Below are 26,635 nucleotides of genomic sequence, written 5' to 3' on the forward strand. Positions count from 1 at the left end.
GCACCTTATGAACATATTTTTAACAGCTACTTAATCATTCTCTCAATCCTTTTCTAAGCAAATTCTAGAGAAGAATTATAGAAAAGTGATTAAGAATGTGGACTCATGCCACATTTCGGAGTTTAAATCCCAGCTCCATCAGCGACTATATTTGTCCAGGCTGCCAGGACAAATTCCACACAATGGGTTGACTTAAACAATGGGCATTTATTGTCTCATGGTTTCAGAGACTGGAAGGCTTACTTCCTCCTAGGGTAAGTAGCATTCTGGCTGGCTGGTAATTCTTGGGTTCATTGGCTTTCTGGTCATGTGGCAATGTCCTCTTCTTTTCTGGGTTCTATTGACTTCCAACTTCTGGCTCCTCCCTGTGGCTTTCTCTCCATAAGGCCTCCAGTGATAGGATTAAGACCTTTCCTGATTCTGCTGGCCACTTCTTCACTAAAAATAACATCTTCAAACGGTTCAATTTACAGTGGGTTCACACCCCCAGGAATAGGATCAAGACTAAGAATATGTCTTTAGAAGGGGGTACATAGCTCCATGTGCCACACTATATACAAACTTGAACAAGTTACCTACTACTCTTTGTCTCAGCTTCTTTGAAAATGGGAATATTAATAGTATACCTACCTCATAGGATTGCTTTGAGGATTAAATGAGTTAATACTTATAAAATATTTAAAATAGTACCTCACATATGATAAGCATTCAGTAAATGTTATCTGTTATTCTTATTAGCTATTATAAATCCTTGGTATGGCACTCTAACAACTGAAGTGTTAGAACAAGATAGATATAATAATTGACTGAATTTAAAATTTGTAACATTATTTACAGATGACTTATGCTTTCATAGTTTTAATTTCAACATTTATAAATTATGTGAGGTCAAGTAGTATGAATTCTAATCCTCAATTTTTAATTTCATGCATTAACCTTGTGATTTTACTTTTCACTTGTCAACAGGGTATGTAAATCTTTTGAAAACCATAATTTGTACATCTTTTAATGAAAAGTGCTTTAAAATATAAATTAAAATTTAAATGGAATCAAAATGTTAATCAAAGTTAAAATTAAAAAATTTAAATTTCTGTCCCTCAGTTACACTAGCCACTTGATAGTTTCACTAGCCACGTGGTCACCCTACCCAGACTAATAGCTATGCATGGCTACCATGTTGGACAGAGCAGATATAGAACGTTTATCATTGCAGAAAGTTCTACCGGACAAAGATTTGGGCAAAAAGTGGCATGCTTGGATTTTGCATCAATTCATGAGTAATGTGCTTTCACCCCAATTTTATTCATCTAATTATGCAATATATAGCAATTTAAAAATGTTTCTAATATGACCCAAACTTAATATCATTTGAGAACTGGTTCAATCATCTATGGTGAGGATCAAATGCAAAAAAAGCAAAATGTGAGTGATATACATGATATTTCACATTTTTTCTTTTCAGAGTGAAGTGGTAAACTACTCTCAAGATACTTAACAAGTGTTATCTTTTCAAATACTTAATAATTTCACAGATTAAACACAGTTCTTAAATAACTTAAATTGGAAAATTGAAATTTGCTCAAAAGTAGGGAGATTAGTATATTGAACCTACATCACCAAGTTTCAACAATTTATCAATTAATTGCCAATCTTATTTCCTTTATAACCTTTCTGCTCTCACCAGCACCCTCCTCAAGATTATTTTGAAGCAAATCTTAGACATACCATTTTGTCTATAAACATTTTATATGTATTTCTAAAAGTTAAAAACTTTTTGAAACATAATCACAATATCCATTATCCAAGCAGAAAAAAAATATTAGTAATTCTTCATATTATCGACTATCCAGTCATTAAGCATGGCTTTTTTTTTTTCCTACAAAAGTTTATTCTTAAATGTACAGCAGGCTCCAAGACAAAACTTCATTCTAGCTGTAAAGTGGCAAAAGGTGTTATAGCAGGGAATCTGGATGTTTAAACAGGAATGGAAGCAACAGTACCCATGGCCTCAGGCACAAGGAGTGGCTTACCTTTTGCCAGATTTATGAATCCCACTTGTGGCCAGAGGGCCCTTCCCCGCAGCCTTCACTTTCAGCTCCTCCAGTTTCTTCTGCTTTTCTTTTTGTTTCTTCTTGAAAGCCCTATCCTCCTCGTCCATGTCTTTGGCTTGCTTCTTGGGCTGCTTCAGGGGCTGCTTCTTGCCATCCTCATGGCCAGACATGGCGCTTGCCACCTGCCGCCCCTTCCCTAGACCCCAAGCATGGCTTTTTAAGACCATAAAAAAGCCTCTTAGCTTTTCTGACTTTAACACAAAATTTTAATGTTGTGGGAGGCACATTTGATAATGTCACTCATTCAAGATGACTGATCATTTGATGTCGGAAACAGTATAGGTCAATATTCAGGAAACGAATGCAGTATTATTACCAAGAGAAAGAAAACGACTTAAAGCTATTTGTCATAGGCCAAATTATCCTAATATTGTGTATATTAACAGACTGCACTATTTGCACTATTCTAGTCACAACAGAAAACAACCCTTTGGTATAAAGGGTGAGACAAGTAGATTAATAAATACTTTGCACATGTATTTGCAAATCTAGTATAAACAAATGGACTAGTTAACCCTTGTGTACCTTGAAGAAGGACAATATTATGTGGAAATTCATTTTTGGTAAAGGATTTTATAATTTCTAATTAACTATGAGAGATTGATTAATAGTAAAAATGAATGTGAAAAAAATGTAAAATGTTGATGATAAATGTCCTAGTCACAGGCCAGAAGGAAGAGATGGACTGTGGATTGTGAAACTTTTGACCTATTTAGTCCAGAGATACAGATACAGAGATGAATAGACATGACATGCTATCATTTGAATTGAGATTACTAGTAGGATTTACTGAATGTATTAGGAAATTTTGTAGTCATTGTAGGATCTAATGGGGAAGAAAAATATAAACAAAGGAGGGATAAAGGTGCAGAAAAGAGGAAAACACAGCTGGATACCCAATTGGTTTTGATGAGGTGTATGTGTAAATCTGAGTTACACACACACACACACACACACAAAGTAGGCATTTGTAAAATGTACTGCATAGTCTCTGAGGTTCCATCCATTTCTAAGTTGATGATTCTAAGTAGCAGATTCCTTCTGGAATTTTAGTTTGCTTTCCAACAATTCTTCCCAGCAAATAACTTTTATTGTTTTAATTCAATCATCCAGTAGTTCATCCCAACATTCTTTCCTTCACCAAGCACCTGTAACAATCTATTATGACCTTGTAGTATATAGTGGGGACTATAAAAATGAACTAGACACCCTGTCTGCTTTTGAGGAGCTCATTATTCACAGCAAGAGCAGACAATTATACAGGTAATTCCTGATCTTCCAGGGTAAGGAGGAGTGAAATTAAGAGGTAGTCTCAAGGTGTTCCAGGTAAGAGAAGCTTTGAAGGTTACCAAGTAAAACCTGGGAAAGAAGAATATTCAGTGCCTGGAGAAATGGCAGGTAGTTAAGTGTTGTTGAGGGGAGGTTACAGAGCAATTAGGCTGCACAATTAGGAGCTGACACATGATTAAGGTCTCTGGCATGCTGAGGAATTTGGAGTTTTATCATGGAGGCAAAGGAAGTCACTTGAAAACTCAAATTGGAAATGTGACAAGATCAAATCTAAATTTACAGCAACCAATCTGAGGATCAGGTGGAAGTGAATTGCAGGAGATTAGAGATGTGTAGTGCAATTAAAAGACAGCTATAGTAATCCAGGTAGGAGTCATGCATGATAGACCAAAGCAGGAACAGTGGACATTCAGAGGTGGGGACACAGCCTAGAGATATTGCAGAGGTAGAACTGGCTACAGGTGATAAGGGCCCCACCCCAGGAAATTATGATTTAATAGGTCTGGAAAGGGATCTTGAAACCAATAGTTTAAATAAAATTTCCTAGGTAATGCTGATGACTAGTCAAGTTTGAGACCCACCAGTGGAGACTTGAATGTCAAAGAAAAGAGGATGGCAGTTGGAGGGCTAAAGCTGTGTTGAAAATCAAAAAGCCTTCATTGTTCTCATGCTGGAGAGAGCCAACAGGAAGTACGAAGTTGGGACAGAGAGAAGAGAGGATGGCCCTAGACTCCTGAGGAGCTAAGGGGTGGGGGTGGGAGCACTAGACCCCTGAGGAGCTGAGATCATGGAATCCATTGTGCAGAAGAAACTCTTTGAACAAGAGAAGGATCTTCTGTTTGAGATAGGAGTGGAAAGAAAGTAAAGGTAGGCACAGACAGTTGGAGAGGAAAGGATAGGAGTATATTGCAGGAATTCTACCTTATTCACCCTTTCCTCAGTAAAGAAGGTGGTGAGAAATTAGGACATTTTCTGAGAAGGCTGAGGTGCTTGAGAGGAATGGAAAGAATCATGGAGAAGATGAGCGAGGGCTTATGAACGATAAAAGTGCCATTGCCTTACAGAGCCCTGTTGAAGTGAAACTGTGTATCTGTACTGTTACCAATGGTCATGACTGTGTGATTTTTCCTCATATTGGGTTGCTGAATTTAGCAAATAAAAATACAGAATGCCCAGTTAAATCTGAATTTCAAATAAACAGTGAATAATTTTTTAGCATAATTATGTACTTAAGTATGTCCTGTTCAATATTTGGGACATCTTAAAACTAAAAAATTATTCATTACTATCTGAAATTCAAATTGAACTGGTTATCCTATATTTTATCTGCCAATACTATATGAGAATTTTAAAAATCAGCTGTAAGAGGGCAATGACCTAATACTTAAGTTAAAATTGGAGTTTACTATGAAAATCACTTCATTTATTAATATTTATTTTAGTTGCAGAAATGGTCCACTGTTAGCAGATAGGGCAACAAACACACACTTATAACATGGCAATAACTACAAGAAAAACTGACTAGATGGTGACTGCTGAGATGTTTCTTTACTACCTGCCTCTGTCCCATTTCTAGAAACATCCACCTTCACCTCTGACCCCGGGAGTCAGCATTTCCTGTTCCTGATCTGACACAACCAGAGTGGATTCCTTTGAGTCAACAATGTCTCAATATTGATTGTTAAGCTATAATTCTCACAGAATTGTAATATTCTCCCCACTCCACCCCCAAAAAATCATCTTCATTACTTAAATGATCTCTTCTCTTCTACATAAAAGGTAAGAATTTATAAAGGAAAAGGTACTATTCTGGTTTACTAGAGCTGCCATTATGCAAAATACCAGAAGTTGACTGGTTTTTATAAAAGGGATTTATTAGGTTACAAATTTATAATTCTAACGCCATGAAAGTGTCCAAACTAAGGCATCAGCAAGATGATGACACCCTCACTAAAGAACGGCCGATGGCGTCTGGAGCACCTCTGTCAGTTGGGAAGGCATGTGGATGGCATTTGCTGATCTTTTGCTTCTGGGTTGTGTTTCAAAATGGCTTTCTCCAAAATGTCTCTGGCTTCTCTCAGCTGTCAACTTGGTTCTCCTGTGACATTTCTTTCTAAGCATCTGGGAGTCCTCTCTTAGCTTCTCAGGGGCAAACTCTGGGCTTCGTCTCTTAGCTTAGCATCTCCAAATGTCCTTCTGTCTGCATCTCCCATAGTCTCCAAGCATCTGGGTCTGTGTTGGCTCTTAGCTTCTCTCCAAAATGTCTCTCTCTGCTTCTTTGAGCTTCTTTTCTCTGTGAACTCTCTTAAAGTACTCCAGTGAACTAATCACCGGATGGGTGAAAATGATCTAATCAAAAGGTCTCACCCACAGTTGGTGAGTCACATCTCCATGGAAATAATCAAAAGTTTCCATCCAATAAGACTGGATTAAAAGCTCATGGCTCAGTAGGGGTGAGATTGAGCCTGGGTGGGGGTGGGTGAGGCTGGCTTGGGTTGGGGGTGAGGCTGGCTTAGGGTGGGGGGTGAGGCTAGTCTGGTTGGGTTGGGGATTGGGTTAGGCCTGGGTGGGGGGTGGGTGAGGCTGGCTTGGGTGGGGGGTGAGGTTGGGTGGGGGTGAAGGTGCCCTTGGCATGCTCAGGGCATCCATCCCCAGCCACAGAAGGCCAAGTCCCAGGACAATAACGGGATGTTAGCGAGTGTCAGCAAAGGTAAAGCGCAGTGCATGGTGGCAACTTAGAGGACCAGTGAGACGAAGGGGCAGATTGCAGGATCCAATTCAGGATACCATGTGGCATTTGGAATAAAGTCAACTTTAGAAAATATAAAGTAGTTTTAAAAGCTGGAAGTAAAACTATGGGAAAAATTATAAAAGTTATGAAAAACTAAAAAATATGTAAAGAAACTTGTCACATTCATGGATTGATGACTCAACGTAAAGATGTCAGTTCTCCTGAAACTGAGTAACAATCAGTGTCATCCCAAACTTAGGAGAGTCAAAAAGAAAATGGTTTGAAATCTGACAAAAGGAATCAAAAAAGTGGATTGAAATGCAAGGACATTTCAGAGACCCCTGAAAGACCAGGAGGAGGACAGGATCCCCCAGGTACCAATGGACAGTTAAGAGCAGCCTGGAATAAAATACCTCATAATAAATTTCACCAAGAAGGTGAAAACTGGCATACTGAAAACTACAAAATATTGCTGAACGAAGTTAAAGCAGCCCCAAATAAATGGAAAGGCAGCCCATGTTCATAGAATGGAAGGCTTAGTATTGTTAAGATGTCTATACTGCCTAAAGTGATCTACAAGTTCAATGCAATCCCTACCAAAATTGCATCAGCCTTTTTTGCAGAACTGGAAAAGCTTGTCTGCAAATTCATGTGGAATTGCAAGGAACCCTGAGTAGCTAAAACAATCTTGAAGAAGAAGAACAAAGCTGGAGGATTCACACTTCCTGATTTCAAAATTTATTACAAAGCTACAGTAATTAAAACAGTGTGGTACTGGCATAAGGATGGATGTGGAGAGCAATGGGCTAGAATTGAGATTCCACTTTGCACATCCATGGCCAGTTGATTTTCGACAAGGTGCCAACCCCATGGAATAGGAAAAGAACAGTCTCTTCAGCAAATGGTGCTGGGACAACTGGGAATCCACATGCAAAGGAACAAATGTCGACCCCTACCTCTCACCATAAACAAAAGTTAATTCAAAATGGATCAATGACCTAAATATAAGAGCTAATACTACAAAACTCTTACAAGAAAACATAGGAAAATATCTTCAGGATGTTGTTGTAGGCAATGAATTTTTAGATTTCACACCCAAAGCACAAGCCACAAAAGAAAAAATAGATAAAATGGACTTCATCAAAATTTAAAACTTTTATGCATCAAAGAACATTAGCAAGAAAATGAAAAGACAACATACAGAATGAGAGAAAATATTTGGAAACCATGTATCTGTAAGGGTTTAATATGCAGAATATTTAAAGAACTACTACAACTCAACAATAAAAAGACAAACAACCCAAGGATTTGAATACCCGTTTCTTCAAAGAAGATATTCAAATGACCAATAAGTATATGAAAAGATTCTCAACATCATTAGCCATTAAAGAGATGCAAATTAAAACTATAAGATACCCCTTCACACTACTCGGATGGCTATTATTAAAAAACTGAAAATAACAAGTGTTGGCAAAGATGCAGAAAGACAGAAATCTCATACATTGTTGATAGGAATATAAAATGGTGCAGATATGTGGAAAACAGTTTGGTGGTTCTTCAGAAAATTAAACATAGAATTATCATATGACCAGGAATTTCACTCCTGGGCATATACCAAAAAGAACTGAAAGCAGAGAATCAGACTGATGCTTGCACACCAATGTTCATCGCACATTAGTCACAATAGCCCAGAGGCGGAAGTAACCCAAGAGCCCATCACAGATGAGGCATAAACAAAATGGGGTCCATCCAAACCATGGAATATGTTTCAGCTGTAAAAAGAAGGGAAGGCTGGCACATACCACCACATGGACGAAACCTGAAGTGAGTGAAATAAGCCAAACACAAAAGGACAAATACTGCGAGATGTATATGAAAAACTTAGAATAAGCAAATTCATAGAGACAGAAAGCAGAGTAGTGGTTTCCAGGGGAGGGAGCAATGGGGAGTTATTGCTGAATGAGTGTGAGTTTTCATTGGGGATGATGAAAATAGTCTGGAAATAGTAGTGAATAGTATACTTAATGTCAAAGAATGGTCCATGTAAAATGTTTAAAATGAGTTTTGGCTTATGTATATTTTATCACAATTAAAAATAAATGAATACGTAATTATGAAAAAATAAAAAAAAAAAAGCTCATGGCTCTTCTGGGGTCCATAACAGTTTCAAACCAGTACAGGTACATTTTCATAATCTATGCCATATTAGTTCTTAGAACATTCCGAATGGAAAAGTAGATCATATCTTTAATAGGGTAATTATTAAAGAAGCAATTTTAAAATGATTGAGTGAGCAGCAGGCATGATGCCTGGCTGAAGATGGCAAGAAGAAGCCCTTGAGCAGCCTAAGAAGTAGGCCAAGGAGATGGATGAGGAAGATGAAGCTTTCAAGCAAAAACAAAAAGAAGAGCAAAAGAAATTTGAGGAGTTAAAAGCAAAGGCTGTGGGAAGGGTCCCTGGTGGAATTAAGACATCTCGCAAAAAGTAAGCTGTTCCTTGTGCTGAGGCCATGGAGACCCTTAATTCCATTCCTATTTAAACATGTGGACTCCTTGATACAACATCTGTTGCCACATCTCACTAGAATGAAGTTTTGTCTTGAAGCCTGTTGTGCATTTAAGAATAAACTTCTGAAGGAAAATAAAGTGACTGAAGGAAAGAGTTGATCCTTATGGATGTTCATCCTTATTTACTTTTGGAGTTGTACTTTGATCAATTAAAACCTTCATTATGATGGCAATATTTGGGTCCTGATTTATAGTTATGAAATACGCTGCTAGCTGCTGAACCAGTATTGATTTTCTTTTTCTTACTTAATAACAGAAATTTGATTTTATTCCAGGTAGTAATCGGACAAGCTAAAAGGCTCCTTTCCACAGCCTTTTAGGCAGCTAGACATGGAACTTTCAGAAAGACTCTTTAAGGAAGGGGCAGCCAGCTTGCATGAACCCTTTTTACTCTGTCCCTGTCTTAGTTTCCTTTGGCTGCCATAACAAAGTACTACAAACTGGGTGGCTTAAAACAACAGAAATTTATTTTCTCACATTTCTGGAAGCTAGGAAGTCTGAAATCAAGGTGTCAGTAGGGCCATGCTCTCTCTGAAGGCTCTAAAGTCTGTTCTTCCTTGCCTCTTTCCAGCTTCTGGTGGTTACCGGCTATGCTTGGTACTCCTTGGCTTGTGGCAGTATAACTGCAATCTCCACCTCCATCTTCATATGGCTATCCTCCCTCTGTGTCTGTCTGCATCACTTCTCCTCTTATGTGGACACCTGTGATTTGGGATTCAGGCCCAGCCTAATTCAGTATGACCTCTTTACCACTGCCAAGACTGTATTTCCAAGTAAGGTCACATTTATAGGTACTTAGGATTAGGATTTCAATAAATATCTTATTGGAGAAACAATTCAACCCATATCACCACCTCCCCACCCCACCCCCATTTCTCTTGCTTCTTGCCTGGAACGCATACATGGTGTCTGGTACTCTGGTAGCCTTCTTGGACCATGAGAAAACTTCAAGGATAGAAGCCATGGCTAAGAATGGTACAGAAGGAAAATAGGAAGGGCCTGGGTCTTGGATGAGTCTAAGGCACCATCCTTCTAGATCTGAACCACCCACTCCCCAGCTTCTTTTATCTGAGAGAAAAACAATTAAAGATCCTGTTGTTTTTGGTATTGTTTTTTGTTGGTGTTACTGGATACCAAATATGGACCTCAATGGATATATATTAAATGGATAATATATTTAATTGTGAATATAAATAAAGGTGGTATTGCTTGGATTAGTAATAACAGTGTTACTTATGAGTGTTCACTCTCTTATTGAGTGTGCCAATCTCTGAAATACTTTCTAAACATTTTCACAATCACATTTGATTCTCACACAACCCAGTGAAGTAGGTATTGTATATACTCCATTTTTCGTATGAAGAAACTGAGCTCAGGAATGTTAAGAAACTTACTGAAAGTCAGGATTCAACCCAGACAGACTGCCAGGAGAGTCCTGACTTCTCCTAGTGACAGAAAGCAAAGGGAATTTTATAATTTTTAGTAGATCAGTCATTTGTCAAATTTTCATTGAGAGTTTATTATGAACCTTGTTCTTTAATGGAAGCTGAATACATTAAAAAAATGAATAAGACATGATCTGGTTTGCTAATTGCCATTTTGCAAAACACCAGAAATGGATTGGCTTTTATCAACGGGAGTTTATTTGGTAACAAAGTTACAGTCTTAAGGCCATAAAGAGTCCAAGGTAAGGCATCAACAATAGGGTACTTTCACTGAAGTATGGCCGATGGCATCCAGAAAACCTCTGTTAGCTTGGAAGGCACATGGCTGGTGTCTGCTTGCTCCCAGGTTACATATCAGAATGGTGTTCTCCAAAATGTTGCTCTTGGGGCATTTTGTCCTCTCTTAGCTTCAGCTCCTCTTCAAAATGTCACTCTCAGTTGCTCTGAAGTCCCTCTGTTTGTGAACTCTTTTTATAGGACTCCAGTGAACTAATCAAGATCCACCCTGCATGGACGGGGCCACACTTCCATGGAAGCAGTCAATCAAGAGGTCACACTCTAATCAAAGGCATCACTCACAGTTGGATGGGTCACATCTCCATGGAAACACTCAATCAGAAGGTTGCAACCTAATCAACACTAATACGTCTACCCCCACAAGATTGCATTAAAGAATATAGCTTTTTCTGGGGGACATAATATATACAAACCAGCACAACATGTATCCCATCTTTGTGGCTCCTGGTTTAAGGAGAATAATTGGGAAATGTTCTTATATCAATAACATACCAAAACTGACAAATCTGATTTAATAACTCTAAGAAAATTGTGAAACAGGGAAAGTTTTTTTGTCAGAGCCCTCACAATCCTAATTGATCCTTTCCTCATGTCAATTTATAGACAGGACAGTTGTGTACAGTTGTGCAAGATGATGCATTACATGATAGTCTGCGGTTGGGGGGGCTTCCTTCACATCCATAGTCATCATCAATTTGCATATTTATCATGATTTTCTGGCAGATGTCATGTTTTTCATTTTGGGTTAGTAGCAAGGCCAGTGATGTGCTTTGCTCCCCTACTGCAGGCACCCTAGCTTGTGATCCCTCACCCAAAGCACTTGTGTCCGCTTTAGTACCAATCCTATCCTAACCCAACAAGCTCTGTCCCAAAGAGTTCCCCATGTACTGGAATTAACCCTCTTCTCCCTTTGGGGTCTTGTTATTATTTAGTGTCAAGGCAACAAAGTCCAATTACTAAATTATGATAAAAATTGAAATTAGTCTGTATTCTTGGTTTTCTCTTTTGCCAAGACACACTTGCATACCCAAAGCCTTAACTCCAAGAACTGAGAAGGAGAGGGAGGGAGGAAAAGAGAGAAAGAAAGAGAGAGAAATTTTAGTAAAGTAATAGCCTTTTAAAAATTACACCGCTGTTACTGCAATCTGCAATCCCATTGCCCATCTGCATCTCTTATCCCAGAAAGAACCGAATTCAACTCTTTAATATGTCTTTTTTTTTTTTTCTGGTATTTGCCTCCATATTTCTAAGTAATCTGCTTATACTGGTCTGTCTTATCAATTTCAAATTTATGTATTAATATCCTGTTATTTATAACCCCTTTCCCCGCTTTCCTTACATCGCCCCACTCTCACAAGATAGTTACATCACAACTTTTGGTTAAATAAATATTCATTGTTTACATTTTCATGCCTATGTAAATATTGCCCCCTCGAGCCAAGTTCTTCCTGTAAAACACTGTTTTTCCTAGCATGAATGATTGCTTTATTTTGTCATTTCTTGACATTAAATAACTGCCTCATTTCTCAATTTCTCACAAGAAATCTTTATACATGCTCCATCATATCTGTCAAATATTTATCAGTATTTTTCAAGTGCTCAAACATATCAGGTAATCTATCAATTCTATTTTTTCCTGAAGGCTACCCACATCCTCCTGCTCAAATCTTGCTTGATTTACTTCTGGGATTGTTACGAAGTTGTCATTCAGGGTGTCCTTTCTTTACTTTCTTGTTTTGAATACCTTCCTTCCTATGGTCCCTGAAGTCCTGTCATGAATACCCCCTCATCAGTATATTCTCCAGTATTTCCCTATGGAAGCTAAACATTGGAATTTGGACCTGTCTTCAAATGTCTTTATTTACCCTGATACTTGACTGTTAAAAATCATTGTCTCACAAAATTTTGAAGTATGGCCTCATTGTTCTCTAGGTTGCTAGATTGCTGCCAAATCTGATGCATACTAATTTCTATTTCCTTGCATGTGAACTGGTTTTAAGTGCAACGTTTAAGCTTTTTTTTATTCCTGATGTACTGAAATTTCGCAGCGAAATGCCTTGGTATGGATCTTTTTCATTTATTCTGCTGATAACTAAATGGGTCCTTTAAATCTGGAGACTCATGGCCTTTGGTTCCAAGAAATTTTCTTAATGTTTTTCTGGAACTCCTGTTTCTTCAGCTGTTCTCCAGTATTGATCCTTAGGATCTATTGTTTTCTTTACTAATGTCTTTCTATTTGTCTTATGTCCTATTTTTGGATTTTCTTAATTTTATCCTTCATCTCTTCTATCAAAGTTTTTATTTTATCGTAATGTTAATTTTCCAAGAGCTCTTCATTGTGCTTTTTCATGTCATCTTGTTTGTTTGTTTGTTTTATGGATACAACATCTTGGGAGAGGTTAGGTATATACCAGGATACCAATACCTGTAGTTCAGGTTAGGAAAGACGGCTGGAATTTCCTAGCAGGCCTCCAAGAGGGGAGATTTGTTAGAATGTTATCTGCCTTCTTTAGAAGGATAGGAGGAAAAAATGATACTAACATACTTCCTCAGAATATCACCAGGAAAAACGTAGGGTCAACATCTTCTCAGAGTAGCTTCAGGACTGCCCTCGTTTGTGTCTATAGAACAAAAATCATTTTTGAGTTAGGACACAACCCTAATGCATGGATTATGTTGGGTTATAATAGGCATCAGACAACCAAATGGACCAGAAACTTATTTCCAACAGAGTAAGACTTTTCTTATCATTGAGATCTCATCAACACCGAAAGATCAAGTTAGATTTCATTCTGTCTTCTAATTTTCTGGCTACAGGATTCCTTAACTTCAGAAATAACTCAGCCTACTTATAGAGACCATAGGCATTTGCCCAATTTTCTGTTTTGAGAGGCACCTAAATGCACAATAATAATTGAGGTCCACAAGCTTCCTCACACTGAATGATTTTCCTCAGTTTCTTCCTTGTTTATGATGCCTTCTCTTAACTGGGCTAAACTTACACTCTGTAGTTCTCTCAGTTCTTTTGGTTTTTAGAACTGTCCTAAAAGACCATTCAAGTAGTCAAAAATCTTTATCTTTTCTAACTCTTACATTAGTCTCAGATTAACCTCTCTCTTTTTTTCCCCTGAGGTGATCTTACTGTATTAACTTCCCTTTAGGAAGTTCTGTAACAATTTGGGGAGAGGAAAACACCACAGCCTCACCCCTGCTTTACTAAGCATTCTCTCCAGCTGGTCAGTCAAAAGTTTCGTACAAATGTAATTGTCTTATGTGAAAATCAGAGTCCTGTTTAAGAAGATTAAGAGAAAGACAGTCTGTCCCTTTCTTTTGAAGACAGTGGAGGCTGTCCTGTGCTCATTGTACAGATACGTTATCTCAGGCAGTGGCTGAGCCACTTCCTTTCCTGCAGAAGAGAGAGGTACTGCCCTGAGTCACTGCCCTCTGTTGCTAGGTGCTTGTTTGCTGAGTAGTGGCACACTCCACCCCCATCTCTCCACACACACAGTTCTGGGGAATTGCCCCAGTTTTCAGCTCTGCTGAGATAGTTTGTGACTCATTCTCTCTTCTCTCCAACGACCTTTAAAAGGGACATATTTTACCATCTGATAAACTTCTCTAATGTTTGTGCAGGTAACCCCTATTTTTTTTCTTTTTCTTTTCCTTTTTCTTTCTTTCTTTTTTTTTTTTTTTTTGGTCATTTCTCTTGTAGGCCTTTTCCTATTATTTTGACCATAAGCTATAGTTAAGACTAAAACCAATAACTTTATTTTGAATGCCATTTATATAAAGTTGGCTTTCTATTCTGTTTCCCAGATAAAATATTTTCTTTCCGTTGGGGAAAAACAGTACAGGATCTTATTTTCTATGGGACAGTCAAAATTACATTTCCCATTAATTGCTATCAGTAACCATCCAAAATAAAATAGGGAACTGCAATCCTAGGAGTTCTATTTAGTATCTGTTTATTCATAGCTTTATTTAGAATTCTTTTACAGGAATGACAAAGATTGCCAGTACTAGCAAATTCCAACATCCAATCTTTGCATTATTCTGCAATGGTGTTTTTTTTTTGAATCTTAATCAAGGATATTTGTGTTTTTTTGAATCTTAATTCAAGGATTTTTTTTTGAATCCTAATTCCAAGAAACTTGATTCTTTACTTCATTTTATTGTTGTAGTTGAAAACTATTACTATAATGAAATATCTTCCACCTTTTAGAATTGAAAAACCCCTAGCAATATTTTATGTTAGAATTCTTGGCATGCTTATTCACAATTTAACCTTCTGTAAGGTAAAAAACCATATGATTGGGTTGTGGAAGATGTATCTTTGTGTACTTAACCTCTATCACTAACCCTGGAGTCAACTGGATTAAAAAATTACAAACAGCTCAATTTTGTTGGAACATAAGGTGTGAGGGTGGGAATGGCAGGAGATGATGTAGGAAAGACAGCAATAAAAAGCTTAAATATTGTCATTTTAGGGTTTGTAATACCTCTAGAGAGAAAGGCTGGGCATAATCTCATTTTAGGAAATCTGAAATTTAGATTAATTTTTCAAATGTAAGGAAATTGTTCCAGTTTGCTAGAGCTGCCATCATGCAAAATACCAGAAATGAATTGGCTTTTATAAAGGTGGTTTATTTGGCTACAAATTTACAGCTCTACAGCAATAAAAGTGTCCAACTAAGGCATCAACAAGAAGATACCTTCACTGAAGAATGGCCAGTGGCGTCCAGAAAACCTCTGTTAGATGGGAAGGCATGTAGCTGGTGTCTGCTCCAGGGTTCTGGTTTCAAAATGGCTTTTTCCAGAATGTCTCTAGGCTTGTCTCTCTTAGCATCTCTGGGCTAGCATCTCTGAGCATCAGCTCCCAAGCATCTCTCCAAAAGTCTCTCTCAACTGCAGCACTGAGCTTCTTCTGTCTGTGAGCTCTTATAGGATTCCAGTGGTTTAATTAAGACCCACACTGAATGGGCGGGGTAGCACCTCCATGGAAATAATCTAATCAAAGGTATTACCTACAGTTGGGTGAGTCACATCCCCATGGAAACACTCAATCAAAAGTTTCCACCTGACAAGATTGGGTTTAAAGATCACAGATCTTTTGGGGGGACATAATATATCCAAACCGGCACAGAAATATATTTCAAAAAATTGAGATGAACAATATAGCACTCCCATATAGATCAAGAGTGTTTGGAATTCCAGAAATACATTTATCATTATATAGTTCAAATGGTGCTAGTAATCACACTAATACTGAGTATATGCTCTCTAGTATAGTGGTACTGGTTTAATGCCTGCTTGAGTGAGTGAGTGAGTGGGGAAATATCAAAAGAAACAATGTGCTTCACAGGGAACTTTTTAGTAATCTCACATTTAAAACAATATGTATGAGTGTGTATATGTGAGAAGAAATAAAAGCACAGAAGTGCAGAGTCAAAAGGTAACCATATGCCTAAAGAATCCCTTGAAATTATTTTTTAAAAACTGTCTAAAATATTCCTTCCTTTTTTCCTTCTTGTCTGCCTCCCTCTGTCCTTCCCTCCATTCTTCCTTTCTTTTCTGTTATAGTTGAAGAAAGAAAGAAAAGAGAGAGAGAGGAAGGAAAGAAGGAAGGAAGGAAGGAAAGAACGAAAGAAGAAAGGAGATAGAGAAAGAAAGAGAAGGCGAAGGTTAAGTTTGGGTTCGTGGCTGGGACCTGCATATAATAGATCCCAGCCAGGCCTGTCCACTCTTTGTGCGTGTTTGCAGACTGGTCATTGTTAAAGAGTGGCAACAAGATATGATTGCAATGCCACTGTACATGTATAAGACTTGGTCATTTTTATATGACAGTGATGGTTAATTTCACATGTCAACTTGGCTAGGTTATGGTGTTCAGCTGTTCAGTCAAACACTGATCTAGTTGTTACTGTGGAGGTATTTCATAGATGAGTTTAGCATGTATAATCAATTGATTTTAAGTAAAGGAGATTACCTTTAGCAAGATGGGTGAGCCTCGTCCAATCAGTTGGAGGTCCTAAAAGGGAGAACTTGGGGTTTCACGAAGCAGAAGGAATTCTGCCTCAAGGCTACACCCTCCACTCTTCCTGGCCTCCTCTACAGATTCAGACTAAAGACTTCAACATCAATTCTCCTGGAATTTCCAGCCTCCGACCTGTCCAACAGAACTAAGACTTGTCAGCCCCCTCAATCACATGAGCCAGTTCCTTACAATAAATCTCTTTGTATGCATCTATATCCTGTTGGTTCTATTTCTCTGGAGAACCCTCACTGATACAGATTATTTGTATTTTTATTGTTGAGTTGTAAAAGTTCTTTAAATATTCTGGGTACAAGCCCCTTATGAGATAGATGATTTCCAATATTTTCTCCCATTCTGTGGGTCATCTTTTCACTTGCCTAATGGCACCATTGGTAGCACAAAAGTTCTTAACTTTGATGCTTCCATGGAGTAGGCTGAATAATGGCCTCTCAGAGTGTCCATGTCCTACTGGAGCTTGTAAATATAGTAATTTATGTGGCAAAAGGATCAACTTAATGACCTTGAATGGAGAGATTATCCTGGATTATCTGGGAGGCCCAGTGTAATGTCAGTTTCCTTATAAGAGAGAGGCAGGGGGTTCAGAAAAGCAGATGTGAAAACAGAAGCAGAGGTCAGAAAGAAAAGTGATCCACTGTTGGCTTTGAAACTGAGGAAGGGGCCATGAACCAACAAATGGAGGCAGCCTCTAGAAGCTGGAAAAGGAAAGGAATAGATTTCCCCTCGATCATCCGCAAGGAATATAGGCATGCAGACACCTTAATTTTAGACCAGTGAGACTTCTGACCTTCAGAAGGTCATAAGGGAAGATAATAAGTTTTTATTGTTTTACACTAAGTTTGTGGTAAGTTGTTAAAGCAACAAAAAGAAACTAATACGATACCTTTGTTTAGGATAGTTTTAAAAACCACATAAGGTAATTATCCTGGAATTTCAAGGGGGCATGGTTAGGGATATAAGAGCAGCAGCAAATGCTGCTTTATAGGATCTGAAACTTATTCAATTTGGGGGGCCCTACTTAAGAAAACATACAAATTTAGAAATTCAAAATTTCCAGGGTCTTTCCCAAAGTCTTGGCCGAGGCTCATGCAATTGAGTGACCCTAAAGCTTAAGGTTAAATCTGCCTTTGCTCCAAAAGGAGAATATTTGATACGAGAGCACTTCCCTTGGACAATCAGAAAACTATCACCACCACCCCAATACATGTCCTCTGGAGATTCAAGAAGCCCTTTTACTGTTTCTCTGAGCCAGAACATGGAAAATTATTGGAGTGATGATTTTCTCTATTGTCCCAAGATAATACATACCTAGTACCACTCTCGTTGTATTGGAGAGAAGGTAATCCATTACATGTAAAGGATGCCTTTATGTATTAAGGCTTAATTTCTTCAAGGAATTGGTTGATAAAGGCTGCCCTAGCCACATATCTTCTGTTATTCTTTGCTGAATATTTATAAAGTTTAATTATAAGGTTTATATATTAGGGTGTTTACTTTCGCTACTCTTCAAACCCAATTTCTGTGAGACTAGTTCACCGCCCTAAGCAACAGTCTCAAATAAAAGGCTTACTCAGAGAAGCCACAAATATGATCAGAGTAGGCAGATATGATCACTCAGTTAGTACCAGAGGAGCAATATCAGTTATTAGGGCTAAGGGTCAAAGGTGAGACCATAAACAGGAAGTGAGGAAAAGCATCAGAATCCAAGGTGATCAGGAAAGCTGAATCAAGACAAGGAGAAAGTGTTGCAAACTTGTTCTTTGTGGGTGTCAGGCACATGGCACAAACACAGGCTTGACTGGATGGTACCAAAGGGAGAGCCAATAACGTGCTAATGACACAGAAAATGCACACTCCTCATTCCTTATGTTGCTCTCATGTTTTTCCTCAAGGAGAATAATCTTTTGATGGGCAGTCATAAAATGAATATTAGTAAAGAAAAGGCAACCACAGTGGAAGAAGAGGTTATAAGGAACATGTTAATATTCTAAATGAGACGAACCCTCCTAACTTGAATAAATTCCATGCCGGATGTGGGATGTAAACTCTAGTTACCTGTTAGCTATGCCCATGTGGAAAAGGACATCCAGAAAGGATCTCGAAGAAGGCAATGCTGAGATGAATCTCAGAGGATGAATGAGACATTTCAGGGTAGACCAGGCAGGGTGAGGAAGGCTAAATAGTATGCACAAGAACTTGCATGAATGAACAGTGAGGTTTGATGGCTTATGAAAATAAATGCAGGACAGGAGTTTAGAAAAGGTTGCCCAACTTTCAGAAGAGTTAAGATGATCTATTCCATTAATTTCTGAAGCAGATGATCCTGAGGTTCTAAAATGGGTTACTAGAGAATGTGTTGGGCCCTTCTAGTTCCCAGTATGGATTATATTGGAAAGATCAACACATCCTAACTCATCTTTCCAAATACTACATCTGCCATTCCTTACTGGCAGAGAGGAGTATGTTGTGTTCTTGTGGTGAGGGGTGGGGGAAGGGTGGGAGAAAGTGGACCACAGGCTAAGGGGCTGAAATGAAATTTAGTATAACATGACACTGGGCATTGAAGCAAGCAATGAATGGGCAGGCCATGGCAATGAGAGATGTTAGGCCAGATGACAGGGAAAGAAATGAAAAAAAAATCGCCAAGGTTCAGAAACATTAGAAAAAGAGTTACAGGAATTGAAAGCAGAATACTGTATCAAAAATATGGATCCCATGATGATAAAAGCAAATGCAAACAGTCTGAGTTAAATAGGGTGAAGGGAGAAAAATGGGAGAAAATATAGGTAGTAGGTCCTGAGCCTACTATTACCTTAAAACAGTGGTTCTCAACATATGGTCACAAATGAACATGACCTGGGAATTTCTTAGAAACACAAATTCTTGGACCCTGCCTCAAACCTGCTGAATCAGAGCCTCGTGGGATGGGATCCAGCACACTATTTTAACAAGCTGATGCACACTGGAGTTTGCAAACCACTTTCTTAGAATTTCAGTTAGAATTTGCAGTTTACTTTAATGGGAGTAGGGAGCTCAGTGTAATTCCAAGGGCCAGTGTCTGTCTTGATTGTTACATGGTAAAGCTTTTTTTTTTTTCAGTCGTACAAAATCTTTGCATTGTGTTTAGATTTCAGAGACCAGTCACAAATCATTTTGTTAAAAGGCCTACTGCAGAAAAGAATGACATTTTCTCTGAACCATCAAGAGTTACAATGAGCTTTTTATAGCTCTAAAAATAACCTAAAAAGAGAAAACTTCCTGAGAATGCTGCTGATTCATTTGTACCAACCAATACAATTTATGAACTATCATCAATTTTCACATCAGCTATTGTATCTTGACTTCCAGCAGTTATTTAAAACAATGTTTCAAAAACAAACAAATAATGTTTCACAAAACCTTAGCATTAACACAAGTATAAAATTTCCTATTGTGTATTTTATAATAGATAAAAACAGGTTCCATAGTACATCCATTTCTTTGGGATAGGAGCTTAGAGAACAAAAAATACACTATAAAATACAATGGGATCTATATATATATATTTCCTTCTCAAAGGCTATGAGTCAGGAAACAGAAACCACACCAGTTATGTCAACAGGAAAAGTTTAATATACGGAGTTGTTGGCTGGTAGAAAGGAGTCACTACTAAAACAGGTAAAGGTGTTTAGAAGAATCTGGTGTAAAAAAAAAAAAAAAAAAAAAATGGCAGCTACTTCTAGACTGTGGAAACACAGACAATAAAAGGACAAAACAGAATCCCAGACTGAGATTCTGATCTCTTCAGAGAGAGGGTGGCTACCACAGGAACATACAGCCTGACAGTGGGAAGGAAGTTGCCAGTGTGTAGGCTGGCACTGGTAGGTAGAAGAGGTCCATATTTGCTGGAGGCTGTAATTGGGCTGGAGCTGATCTCTAGAAGTGACACTCCATTGCCAGAGAGTTTGGATAGGCCAGAACTGCTCAGAAGCTGCTTCTGAAAGGGAGATCGTGGCCTCAGGGCAGCTCCTCTACACAGGCCAGCAGTTGGTCTCCTGCTCTGAATAATAATAATATATAAAGACTGGAATCTGGAAAGGAAATGTGTCTTCCTGCTGCTATTGCCCTGAAGCCTCTACCAGTAGCCTCTACTGAAAAAATGGAAAATGCCCTAGTGGGCAAAGGAAAAATGTTTACAGAATCCAGCTGCAGAATCACAAAGCTGGGCAAAGAATGGTAGATTTGGAGCTGAGAGACAATAAATTGATAACTCTACACTCCACATCTTGGCTACTCAGCTTCCACAGACACTTCAACAGTAAAACAATTCCAGTTTTGCATCCAAGATGCAGCTATCCTTCACACACATGAAGAAGTTCTCACCCTCTTCCCAAACTGCGGAAACACACAGTTCCAAGAATTATTGTAATTACCATACTGCAATTCAGAGTTCCACTGAATATTCTGTAAGTTTAATCTTCTACAACTTGTATATAAAATAATAAATGAAAGGAGAGAGCAAAAGAAAACCATTATTATATACAAATAAATGCTTGCACATAGAAAGCAAATAGAAAATATGCGAAGCTACTACAGTCTTTGTTTCTGCGATTGGGCATGAGGCTGTAGTTGTTATCTATGATTTTTTTATTCCACTATGCATTCCATATTTCTCTTGTGCTCAGGAGTTATTTTAGCTGGTAAGGAATCTTTATCTGGTGGAATAACCTAAAAAAATTCCTGAAGGGTCTGTATTCTGAATAGTTTTACCTTTTGTTGTCGTTGTTGTTGTTGTTATTGTTGTTGCTGAGTCTTCCATTAATTTAGGGCATGGAAATACTAAGAGGCACTCGGAAATTCCCTGGGTTTCAGAGGCAGTACTCCTCGACCTCTTGTGTATTAGCAACCCAATCCCCCCTTCGTAATTGAGATCAATTGTACCAGCCAGTAAAGTAATTTTTTTTCCAGATTATTTAGTAGTATAAGGAGCTGCAAATGACCAGGTGGCATTCTCACCTTCCAATTCCATGGAATCATTATTTTATCTTCTGTTGGAAGCATTTTCCTTCTGGGAACTAAGAATGCCAAACCAGCAGAGCTCAAAGTTGCTGGGATAGGAAGCAAAGATTCTGTAATGGATAATTAGGTATAGTTTTAGGAGAAGCCTCTCCCACTTGATTCTCACTACCATATATTATGGAGGAAAGAATATCATAAGACAGTCTCTTATTCAAAATATATACTTTATTCTGTAAGACAAAAGTCCATATCTTCAGGATGTTTTTTTCCCAAATGGTATCATAATCAAGTTTTCAGAAAGTCATTCTCTATTCAATTAGGCCAGCTATTTTTTAGGCTTCTGAATTCATACATTTTTCTAAAAGAAGGGACTTACATATTTGTTTTTGGAGCAGATAATGAAAATAGTTTAAACCCAATATGACTTGAACCACAGTGAAACATTTGAGAAGATGGATTGTGATGCTTTTATGGATCTTTCAAGAAAATATAAGTTAAATGGATGACTTGGAGTAGAAAATTGTTGAGCACTCATTCCGCAGAAATTCGCAGGTCACTGTCACCTGGGAGGGATATGTCTAACATAGTGCAGAAGAGCCTCTTTAACCCAGGCCTATATCACACTCCAAAAAATGACTTGAATCAGGATATGATGTTGAAGGCATACGCTTCAAATCCAAACAAATATAGGCAAAGACGTTAGAAGAAAAGAAAACTGTACATTAACACCTTCTTAAACATAGATACAAAAATCCTCGGCAAAATATTAGCAGATCAACTTCAACAATATATAAAAAGAATAATACATACAACCAAGTGGGACTTATCCTAGGAATACAAGCACCTAAATAATAAAAACTGTAAAATCAATTGATGCAGGAAAAGCATTTGACAAAATTTAACACCTGTTCATGATTAAAACTCTCAGAAAACTAGGAATAGATGGGAAATTCCCCAACCTGATACAGGGCGTCTACAAAAAGCCTGTACCTCACCTCCAAGTTGAAGACCTTCAACCCAATATCATCTTTATTTGTATTTCTCATGAGCAAGATATCCAAATTTTTTAAAGTTGATATGAAAGCTTTCTTCCATAAGTGAAATGGATCACAAATTTGCATACATAATACATAAAGAAGACAATCTTTCCTTTCTTTCCATTTTCTCAGGATTTCCTGGGATGATTCTAATCTTTTTTGGTTAAAAAAAAAAAAAAGGCAAAATTCCAAAGTGTAGTTTGTAATCTGTTCCAACCCACTCATCTACATCACTCACCTCTATCACTGAATAATTGAAAGTTAGCCTAACATTTGGACACTTACTGCATTGTCTTCTCATACATTCTTAATACTGTATTGCTAATAACTTGATAATGTACCCTTATATTAGAAATAAATAATTAATCAAAGGTGCTGAACTCAGAGAATGTGAGCTGCCAGCCTTTCTTTCTTCCCTAAATATTGAGTTTATCACTTGGATCACTTGGGGCTGGAGTTATAGACTGGAAGTTTAGTGTTTCTTAGCCCATCCTTTGCTGCACACTGAATAAGCATTTGTGGAAACCCCTTCTGAAAGCAAATTAATTTTATTAGAAAGGAACAGAAACATGTTTGGAGGCATGTTTACAGTACTTGCTAAGAAATATTCCCAACACATATTTATTGCTGAAAACTGAGGTATTCTCAGTCTTTGTCTGTACCTTTTATGATTAACATTAAACAGATCAACTCCATTCATTCATACAGTTGGTCCACAAAGATTTGATGAATGCCCACGATAGGGTACTATCCATGTCAGGTTCCCTAGAAGAAGAGACTGAGATGGAGATTCTTGTTTAAATGATTAGTTAAGGGAGTGATCTCAGGAAAAGGGCAGTGAGAGAGGCAGGATGGTACAGGAAAAAAACTCAGCAAGCATGTAGTCTCATTGAGACATTAGCTTCAGTATAGTCCTCTGGAAAATGCTGGATTACATATTGCATCACGGGCCCCATTTGAGGGAAGGGGGCCAAACTTTTGTGCCCTCATCAGTCAGTTATTAGATGGAGGCTGTAACCTCAAAGGTGTGACTGCTCCAGTCTCCTGTTATGCTGAGGGGACTAGAGTAATTCCCTTGAAATGAGGGCAGCCATGAGATACTTGTGCCAGTTTGTATTTTGTCTCCCAAAATGCCATTATCTTTGATGTAATCTTGTGTGGGCAGATGTATCAGTGTTGATTACATTGTAATTCTTTGAGTGTTTCTGTGGAGATGCGCCCCACCCAGGTGTGGTGATGACTCTGATTGGATAATTTCCATGGAGGTGTTACCCCACCCATTCAGGGAGGGTCTAAACTAAATCACTGGAGTCATATAAATGAGCTGACAAACAGAAGGAACTCAGTACAGCTGAGAGTGACATTTTGAAGAGGAGCTACAGCCAAGAGGGACACTGAAGAATGCACAGAAGATGAGAAAGTAGCTGCAGATGAGAGACAGTTTGAAGACAGCTGTTGAAAGCAGACTTTTGTTTCAGAGAAGCTAAGAGACGACAAATGCCCCAAGAGCAACTAAAAGTGACATTTTTGAGGAGCTGAAGCCTAGAGAGGAACGTCCTGGGAGAAAGCCATTTTGAAACCAGAACTTGGAGCAGACGCTGGCCACAAGCCTTCCCAGCTAACAGAGGTTTTCTGGATGCCATTGGCCATCTTCCAGCCAAAGTACCCGATTGCTTGTATGTTACTTTGGACACTTTATGGCCTTAAGACTGTAACTGTGTAACCAAATAAACCCCCTTGTATAAAAGCCAATCCATCGCTGGTGTTTTGCATTCTGGCAGCATTAGCAAACTAGAACAATACTTATAAGAGTAGATACACATAATAGCCAAGGATGGGCACATAAGCCAGGTTGGTGGGAAATTGAGGGGAGGGAATTCACCAATAGCATCCACTACATGGCTATATTTGATACTGTCATGATATTAAATTTTTGAAGGTACAATGTACCTTAGAGGTCATATAAGAAATCACCACTCATTTTCCACATAAGGAAAACTGAGTTTCAAAAATGCAGTCACAGAAGTGCCCAATTTGGGATAATTTAAATTAAAGCACAGAACTTGATGTCTAGCCAGGTGTAATTTCTATTGTATCCTAATTCCTACTTACTTTTAGAATTTTTCTTTTGATAAAGGTAACAGAAATCTCATCTCTAATAGCTCTGTTTCGGAGAACTAAAAGCCCAGTTATCACACTTTGGGACTAATGAGTTTTGTGATGGGAAAGAATTAATTGCTCAAGTACAGGTAACTAAAGTTCCCTTTTTGCAATTAGCTTAAGAAGAAGTAAGAATTCAACATCAAAACTTAGATGAGAATGGAAATAAAAAAGCATCTCCAAACTGGAGATAAGAATAATAAACAAGAAATCAATTTCTTCCTATCACAAGTGATGAGGCAGAAAAGCCCTGGGCTGGAATAATGCCTAGAAGTGGAAGACCTGAAAGAGATGTCTTAACATCAGATTTTTTTTTTAACATTACTAAGTATTTTGACCACCTTTGACCACCTTTCATATCTTGACAGAGACAGACAGTCAGGATTCTATTTTCAACTACTTAGAATTGACATTAAAAAACAGTAATTTTCCTTTCATTTTAAAATGTCCTGGTTTTATAGGACTATTTATGCTTTTTTATAGCAATTCTGTAATTATACCGAATAGCCAATATGTGAGAGTTATAAATTCTGCTTAATTTATTTACCTGTTTAGATCAGGAGTTCTTAACCAGGGCTCCTTGATGCCTGAAGTTTCCACGGATAGAATTCACACTTGAATCAGTAAAAACAAATTGTGTGTTTATTTTCAGTAACATCTAAGTAAAATTTAAAAGTCCTTCAATTATGACTGTTGGCAAAAATCATAGTCCCTCTGATCTTGTCACCAATAGAATTCACAGATACTTTCATATCACAGTGAAGTTGTTGCAAGTATCTCAAAACATCATATACGCTTATCACCCCCTCAAAATATGGTAGTATTTAGATCTCAGCCTGGCTGCCCACAAGCACTCATCCACTAGAGAGATGGCAATGAGAATGCAACTCTGGGCCACCAAAGGAAGCTGTGTATCCTTGTAATAGATATTTAACAAAATCAGCTTTGGCTCATGGAGTTAGTATCCAGGAGATAGAATGAGGGTAGAGAATGGGGAGTTGATGCTTTTAGTAAGGTGGATTATAAATGTTTGGAAATGGATAAAGGTGAGGGTAGCTGTTCTAGTTTGCTAATGTTGCCAGGATGCAAAATACCAGAAATGAATTGGCTTTTATAAAAGCGGGTTTATTTGGTTACACAGTTACAGTCTTAAGACCATAAAGTGTCCATGGTAACGCATCGACAAGGATGGCCAATGGCATCTGGAAAACCTCTCTTAGCTGGAAAGGCACGTGGCTGGTGTCTGCTTGCTCCAAGGTTGCACTTCAAAATGGCAGTCTTCAAATTGTCTTTCTCAGCTCCAGCTAGCTATGAGCTCCTTCTGTCTGAGCTTACAGAGTGCTCCAGCAAACCAGTCAAGGCCCATGCTGAACAGGCAGGGCCACACTTCCATGGAAATTATCCAATCAGAGTGATCACCTATAGTGGGGTGGGTCACGTTTCCAAAAACACTGAACCAGTAGGTTCCAACCCAATCCACACTAATATGTCTGCCCCCACAAGAATGCATTAAAGAATATGCACAGTATCACATTATTGTGAGTGTAACTAACAGCACTGAATTGTGTGGGTGATTGTGGTTGAAAGGGGAAGTTTAGGGTCATGTGTGTCACTAGAAGGAAAGCTAGAGGATGACACACAGGACTGTATAACTTAGTGAACCCTATTGTGGATGATGAATGTGGTTAATAGTACAAATATAAGAATGTTCTTCCACGGACTAGAACAAATGTAAGTCACTATTAGAAGTTTTTAATAAAAAGATGGTATGTGGAAAAAAATACACCTAATGCAAACTATGACCACAGTTAACAATAATATTTCAGTATTCTCAATTGCAGCAGAGGTACCACACCAAGGCTAAGTATCAATAATGGGGGGGGGGTTCTTTTGGGAGCAATGAAAATGTTCTAAAATTGATTCTGAAACATTCCAAAATTGATGAAT

General features: G+C 38.1%; 1 protein-coding gene and 1 long non-coding RNA gene across 2 annotated transcripts in view; one reads left to right on the forward strand and one right to left on the reverse strand.

Moving 5' to 3' along the window:
- Window positions 1-26,635, forward strand: part of LOC119507386 — a 42,748-nt gene that overhangs the window by 9,733 nt on the left and 6,380 nt on the right. The window lies entirely within an intron of this gene.
- Window positions 2,027-2,221, reverse strand: LOC119507385 (translation machinery-associated protein 7-like). The gene has a single exon (XM_037800565.1). The coding sequence runs from the start codon at window positions 2,219-2,221 to the stop codon at window positions 2,027-2,029; it is 195 nt and encodes a 64-aa protein (XP_037656493.1).

The sequence above is a fragment of the Choloepus didactylus genome, chromosome 12, assembly GCF_015220235.1.
Source record: "Choloepus didactylus isolate mChoDid1 chromosome 12, mChoDid1.pri, whole genome shotgun sequence".
NCBI classification, from domain to species: domain Eukaryota; kingdom Metazoa; phylum Chordata; class Mammalia; order Pilosa; family Megalonychidae; genus Choloepus; species Choloepus didactylus.